General features: G+C 47.6%; 1 protein-coding gene across 1 annotated transcript in view; it reads right to left on the bottom strand.

Annotated features, from left to right (window-relative positions):
- The window catches only part of grid2 (glutamate receptor, ionotropic, delta 2), a gene marked incomplete at both ends in the record, with an annotated part of 302,816 nt that extends 296,232 nt beyond the window's left edge, over positions 1 to 6,584 (bottom strand). The window contains one exon of the mRNA XM_083673951.1: positions 6,497 to 6,584. Within this exon, the coding sequence (XP_083530077.1) occupies positions 6,497 to 6,584 (88 nt within the window). The remainder of the gene's footprint in view (positions 1 to 6,496) is intronic.
- Between the last annotated feature and the right edge of the window lie 916 nt (positions 6,585 to 7,500).

The raw sequence follows: 7,500 nt of genomic DNA, 5'->3' as shown, positions 1-7,500 counted from the left end.
AGAGGTGGCCGTATACACTGCCTGCTCAGTGGTTTACGAGTGTACGAACAACTGTGGTCCTCGTGGTTATGAGTTCTCTGGCCCAACTCCCCCTCTCCTCTCCTCCATTCCCCCTCTCCCCTCCTCTTCTCTCCTCCCTGCTTTGATTATGTGGATCTTTTAAAAGAGAGAGGGAGATTGCTGACTGGCCGTATACCCAGCATGCCTGGTGGTTTACGAGCATATGAGGAGAGCTGTGGTCCTTGTGCTTATGGGTTCCCATCAGAGCAGGAGAGGCCTATCTAGTGATTGGTAGCGGTAGCATCACGCTATCATGCTACGATGCGCTCCCATTTTGTAGTGTTTCCAGCCAGGCTTCTCCGGCTGAGAAAGGAGGGCAGATTTGTGGACGGCCGTTCAGGAGAGAGCAGCTGCAGGGCTTCAGCGGACTGTGAACGACAGCGGCGTAAAGACTTCATATAACCCTTTAGAGGAGGCATGTTAGCATGACCACACACACACACACATAAACACGCATAAATACACACACACACACACACACGCACACACACTAACACACACACACACACATAAACACACATATATACACATAAACACACATATATACACACATAAACACGCATAAATACACACACACACACACACACGAACACACACTAACACACACACACATAAACACACATATATACACACATAAACACATATATACACACACATAAACACGCATATATACACACACATACATAAACATGCATATATACACACATAAACACACACACATGCACGGGCACACACCCACACATACACACACCCACACATACACACACCCACCCACACACACACACACACACACACACACACACACACACACCAACCAACTGATCTAGTGTAGAATGTGTTCTGGAACAATCAGTACGCTTTGAAGTTATTCAGAGCATTAGCATGCATCTGGTTATGTGTGTCAACATACTGTACAGTATAAAGTACCAGATCAGAGCCTCCGTCGTCAATCCGACTTCTCTACATTATAAATAGGTCTACACCAGGGGAGGTAGAAATCGGAGGACGGGCTCATTGTAATGCATGGAATAAAATGAGGAACAGTATCAAAATGTTTGAATACCATTCCTCATTCCGTTCCATGCATTACAATGAGCCCGTCCTCCGATTTCTACCTCCACCAGCCTCCCCTGGTCTCCACAGCACACTGGGCCTCTAAGCCTACGGCCATTTCCCTTGATGCCTTATATGGGCGGTGACAGAGCAGTGCATGTCCCCAACTGTCATCTCTCTACGCTCAAAACACACGGACATGCTCCCTAATGGAGGCAAGGCTTTTGGCACAGGTCTCAGTAAGAACACAGTTAGCCTCTCACACACACACACACACACACACGCACTCACACACACACACACGCACACACACTATACGCACACACACACACACACATCTATGTGCGTGCACACACACACACACACACACTACACACACATCTATGTGCATGCACACACACACACACGCGCACACACACACACACACACACACACAGACACACACACCCACCAACCCCCCCCACACACACACTACATGCACACACACACCTGGGGGCATAGCACGGATTAAGTGAAACGCTACATGACAGTCCACTAGTCCACACACTCTGTCCTCATTACCCGTGTGTTGTGGGGATAAGGCCTGTGTCTGTGGCTTGACAAGACAGCCCAGCCCATCTGGCCCTCCTCCACTCTGTTCACACACGGATTAGACACCGTCCCTTTAAGTCCAACACAAATGGAGCCACCTTCCCTTTAAGTGCAATAAAAAATGGGTCCCACTTCATATGAGAAACTTAAAGGGGATGTATTTCCCTGCTAGAGTGCATAGGGAGTATGGTAGATGTAGATACAATACGTTGGTGCAGTGTAGATTGCAGTGCAGATTCTGGACATATTGTTGCAGAGCGATTAATGGAGTTTTTCACTGAGTCTCAAACTGTCATCTCTCGATGCTTGAAACCCATTTAAATGCTCCCTAAGGGAGACAAGGCTATTGGCACAGGACTCAGTAATAACACGATTAGCCTTACACACACACACACACACACACACACACACACACACACACACACACACACACACACACACACACACACACACACACACACACACACAGCTTTGCATTGTATGTGGTGACCCATCCCATCTCATCCACACTGTGTGTTAGCGTCAGTGGATCCTCAATACTTCCAGTGCCTTCTGGGTCCAGATCCTGGCCTTCTGATGCTCCAATATTCCCAGTGCCTTCTGGGTCCAGACCCTGGCCTTTTGATGCTCCAACATTCCCAGTGCCTTCTGGGTCCAGATACTGGCCTTCTGATGCTCCAATATTCCCAGTGCCTTCTGGGTCCAGACCCTGGCCTTCACATGCTCTGTGCTGTCTGACTCACCCACAAAGCCTGCTGCACTTCAGCCCCCACAAATGGGATTGTCCTTGAATTGTTTTTTCTTCAGGAGCTTTTCTACCTGCAACCAGTGACAGACAAGCAATTATATTGCTTCACATCGCGGCCTGTCTGCCAACACCTAGTCTTAGTCCTCACTGAAATACACTTCTTATTCTCTCCCCTCTCTCCCTCTCTCTCCTCTATCTCTCTCTCTCTCTCTCTGTCAGTCTCTCTCTCTCCTCTCACTCTCTCTCTCTGTCTCTGTCTGTCTCTCTCTCTCTCTCTCTGTCTCCCTCTCCTCTCTCTCTCGCCTCCCTCTCTCTTTCCCTCTCTCTCTCACACACACACTCTTACACTCTCTCTTTCTATCTCCCTCCCCTCTCTCTCTATCTCTCTCCCCTCTCTCTCTCTTTGCCCTCTCTCTCACTCCCCTCTCTCTCTATCTCTCTCCCCCCTCTCTCTCCCCTCTCTCTCTCTGCCCTCTCTCTCTCTCCCTCCCTCCCTCCCTCTTTCTCTTCATGGCCTCATTGCTGGTTTTCGCCTCAGTAACCATGGTGAGCCTGTCCTCCTCTGACTATTGGATGAGAGAGAGAGGGCTGCTTCGCATCACTGAGATGTCGAGTGTGTGTCTAAGTCACTCCTAGCCTGTCACAGACACACACACACACACACACACACACACACACACACACTCTCAAACACACACACACACGCACACACACTCAAACACACACACACACACACACACACACACATACACACTCAAACACACACACACACACACACACACACACACACAGGGGAAATGTGAGGCGATAACTCACCGCCGCTCCAAAACCACACGGAGCAGCACTTCTGTCAGCGGCATCGGTCGCCGTGTGGATATGAAGAGCTCTTCACACTTAACATGGGAGTCGTTTAAACAGGAAGTGGACGTGACAGCTGTGAAATTCACCAACAAAGCCCCCCGGAAACAAGCCATTCAGATAGGCCCGCACGTTCTGGATTCCATCGCCATGGTGAGGCCAGACACAGAGCAGGCGAAACATTCTAGAACATTCTATTCGTCTCAAGATCAAACGGCTCAATAATAGCTTCCATGCTCTCCCAGAGGAAGAAGATATATATCAGAGTCAAAGCTGTAAAAGTAGGAGTTATAGAAAGTACATTATTTTACAGACAAATCGTAAATATTATAATATTTCATAAATGTATTAGGATAGTGGAATGTGACTAGGTCTATTACAGTAGCCTAGGAAGTTATTATGCAAAGCTTTTAAGACACGGAACTGCCACTAGGGGGAATATTAGAATATCAAACTGGAGCATTTAGACTTGGGCAGGACATAAACTTGGGCCAGGACAGGGGCATTTAGACTTGGGCCAGGACACAGTCTTGGGCCAGGACAGGAGCATTTAGACTTGGCCAGGACAGGAGCATTTGGCCAGGTGCAAAAGACATTCAGGACAGCATCCACTTAACCTCTAATTGGGCTTTAATTTGATTATTAGTATGATTATTGATTACTTTATCTCCTATGTGAAGTATGTTATTCTGAACTATGATCTGAGCATATCCACATGAAACTTCAAGGTGTTACCTATCAAATGGCATCCTGCTTTTGCATCTGATCGTCGTATTTCGAATGTTATAAGAAGTTTAGTTTGGGTCTGGTTTTAGGCGGAAATTAGTTAAATAGGGCATTCAACACACTGAGTCGTGAATCTCTGATCTCCAGCGTGGGGCAGCAACAAAAGTAGCCTGAAGTGGGGTCGTTTGGGCGGTAGTGTGTGGCCCCTCTGGGCCGGTGCATGGAGAGCGGGTGGCGGGTGGATGTGGCCGCGTGTTGACGGTGCCAGGCAGCTCGCATAATACCGGAGGACTTTGGGGCTTTCCAGGGGAAATAAATCACGGTGACTTTCTGAATAGGCTCGTAAAGCGGCGCGTCATTGCGATGCAGCGCACGGCGTGGAGCGAGGGCTCCCTCCCTCCTCCCCTCTCCCCCCGCGCGGCATGCAGATCATTAGAAGGCTCCTCAGCAATCAAGTAATGCGCGCGCGAAATGAAAATGCCCCGGCGCCGCCGTCGGTAAAGGATGAGGTCGTCTATTTCAGCTGATGGCACCGGTAGTAGGGCTAGTTGTTGCGTGTGCGTGTTTGCGCGCGTGCGTGTGCGTGTGTTTTGTGTGTGTGTGTGTGTGTGTGTGTTTGTGTATGTGTGTGTGTGTGTGTGTGTGTGTGCGTGTGCGCGTTTCATTCCTTCTATAACAGCAACAAAGAGATTAGAAAGGGATTACTTCTGACATTGTCAAAGCGATGCCGTATATAGTTCCTCATTCCCCTGATTGTGAGCTCCGTACAGTAGTCTGTACACGAATATCAAATACAATTCTGAATAATTAGGCCACCTGCCATGTTGGTTCTGATTGTTTTCTAAACATTTAGACTTGTTCAAACACCTTCCGTTGGTATTTTTCCTCACTGCTCTTCATGCGAGCAGATATCCCAACAACGAAAGTGTCTCATAATAACCCGCCATTTCCCAGGGATGTCACCGTTTATGGAGTGATTCAGAAGAGCGGCGAAAGCGAGGGAAATGAACTATCGATTGAGGTAGAAAACAATGACTCAAAAACTATAGCTAACACCCCGCTGTTGTTTACCAAGAACACAGAGCTTCGTTGGCCTCATAAACGTTTGTTGTCACTCAGATTTAGAACACAGAAAAGATTCTCAAACGTGGCTATTAATATCGGTTGACGTTCAAATAGTTTCCCTGTACAACACATTGTGTTGATCACTTCCTGTCATATGCCAAGCCTATATTTATATCAACAAAATGTACTGTAAAGGGAAACTATTTTAACGTCATCCAATATTAATAGCCATATCTAAGAATCTTTTCTACGTTTCATCTGTATTCTTTGCTACCTCAGCCGGGGTAATGTTGCAGTCTAATCCTCTATCACACCGAACAGTCCCTGATTATGCCAAATAGACTATAAATCAACTCCCTTACAGCCGCACCTTTACAAACACAACCACCATTTAGCAAATGGAGTTATGATTGACATCTGCAGTAATGACCAGCGCCGGACAGGTGTTTTTGGCTCAATTCAAACAATTAGTCTGAACAAGGCTCTCTCTCCCTCCCTCGCTCCCCTCGTTCTCTCTTCATTCTCTCTCTCTCTTTCTCTCTCCCTCTCTCTCTCTCTCTCTCCCTCCCTTGCTCCCCACGCTCTCTCTTCATCCCCCCCCCCTTTCTCCCCATCCTTCCCTCCCTCGTTCTCTCTATTTGAAGCCACTCTTATGTTCATATGCCACCCGGCGCACAGTGAGCAGTAAGACATGCAGAGCGTCTCTATATGATCTCTCCCTCCTGTTCTAACAGCATCAGTACGTATACCCACCCCGACCACTCAACAGTGCCACACTGGTCACGGTGGTAGACATATACATAGATATTCTATTCTAGTGTTGTCTTCCAGCAGTCATTGTGGAGAAGAGACATTGTAGCAATAAAATAAATACCTGCAACATTCCCTCCTAATCCGCAGGCATCACGCAATACACAAACCACCTGTTTTCACGCAGCCAGCGCGAATAGAGGGAGGAAATCCACAGTGGATCAAACACGCCACCCTCTCCATATACCGAATATCATATCATTACCCTCACATTTTCCACCTTTGGATGAGTGGACATAGAATGTATTGATGATTAGCTTATTTTACATGTAGATTTAGGTTAAGTGCATAAATCGTATGGATGTAAGAAACTCAACATAAAAACTTAATTTGTCATTGTGCGCATAATGGCGCATGGTTTGGAAATGGTTGGCTAAATGCATTTTGCTAGTGAAATATGGAATTATTGCGATCGTGTCTCAGACTCAATATATTCAGACCAAAACCATGCCAAGGGAACTGAAATGGATCACAGAAGCGGTGTGTTTTGGTGTCAGTGATAACCGCAGCCAACTGCTTCCACACATCTAATTCACAGAGGCTCTCCTTATGAGTGATACCAACCGGGGAAAAGGCGCAACTTACCGATGTGTATGATCGAATCGGTAAGGACGGGCTCCCACTCCTGACTCAAAAAAACGCCAAGGAACAATAATGCTGCAACAACTTTCATGTCTCCCGCAGTTTAAGGCTATTTTTCCCAAGAAACGCGGAAACCAAGCGGCGTGTTAGCGGATAGTTTTAAATCCTGGGGAAACGAGGGTGATGATGTGTCTCACTGTATCTCTCTCGATGACGTTCGGCTTCTTGACTTGGATGTGGCTGTTCTTAGTTGAAAGGAAAACAGATCTCCCGGTGCCCTGTCGAAAATCCCTTCACATTAGATCTTACTGGACGGAAGCTGGGGGATCTCTCCGCAGCCGCATCCAATGCCGACGCATCCGAACAATCCGAATTGGGCTTAAATACACAAACCAAACGCAGTGTGTGATCAATATGGAAAAGCTCTGGTTTTCGGGGGGTTTTCAGACGCAGGTCCCGGTGGCGACTTGAAGAGAGACCGTGATTTTCGTCTCAGACACGACGCATTTTCCTCAGCTTGAACGCACCAAACGAAACGGCAAAAACTTCCATTTTCATACGGTCTCAAAAGCCCGGAACCCTCAAATAGCAGTGATGTCAACAGCGATGAATACGACTTCAAAAAACAACAAATGACAACTCGTCAATATTTCACAGGGATCCCCATATTCCGAAACACTGCCGAGCGTAAAAGACACCACTTCTTCTCTGCGACAGAAAAAATATCAACTGTAAAAATTCACCACGATGCGCGCGATGAGGGCTGTTCATGCGGATGCTCGCCAGCAGCTCGCGGTGGGTGAGGTATAGTGTGTGGGAGGAGGAGAAGGAGGAGAGGAGAAGAGAGAGAGAGAGAGAGAGAGAGAGAGAGAGAGAGAGAGAGAGAGAGAGAGAGGAGGCCCGGAGGAAAGAGGCAACTACACGGACCGCAGCAGCAGTTGCCAGCCGCGCATTGTCTGGAACCGAATTACCTGGGAGGAAGACTGGCGGAGAACGGAGAGGAAGAG

Source organism: Argentina silus (genome assembly GCF_951799395.1).
Source record: "Argentina silus genome assembly, chromosome: 7".
Taxonomy (NCBI): Eukaryota; Metazoa; Chordata; class Actinopteri; order Argentiniformes; family Argentinidae; genus Argentina; species Argentina silus.
This window is presented reverse-complemented; position numbering and strand designations above follow the sequence as displayed.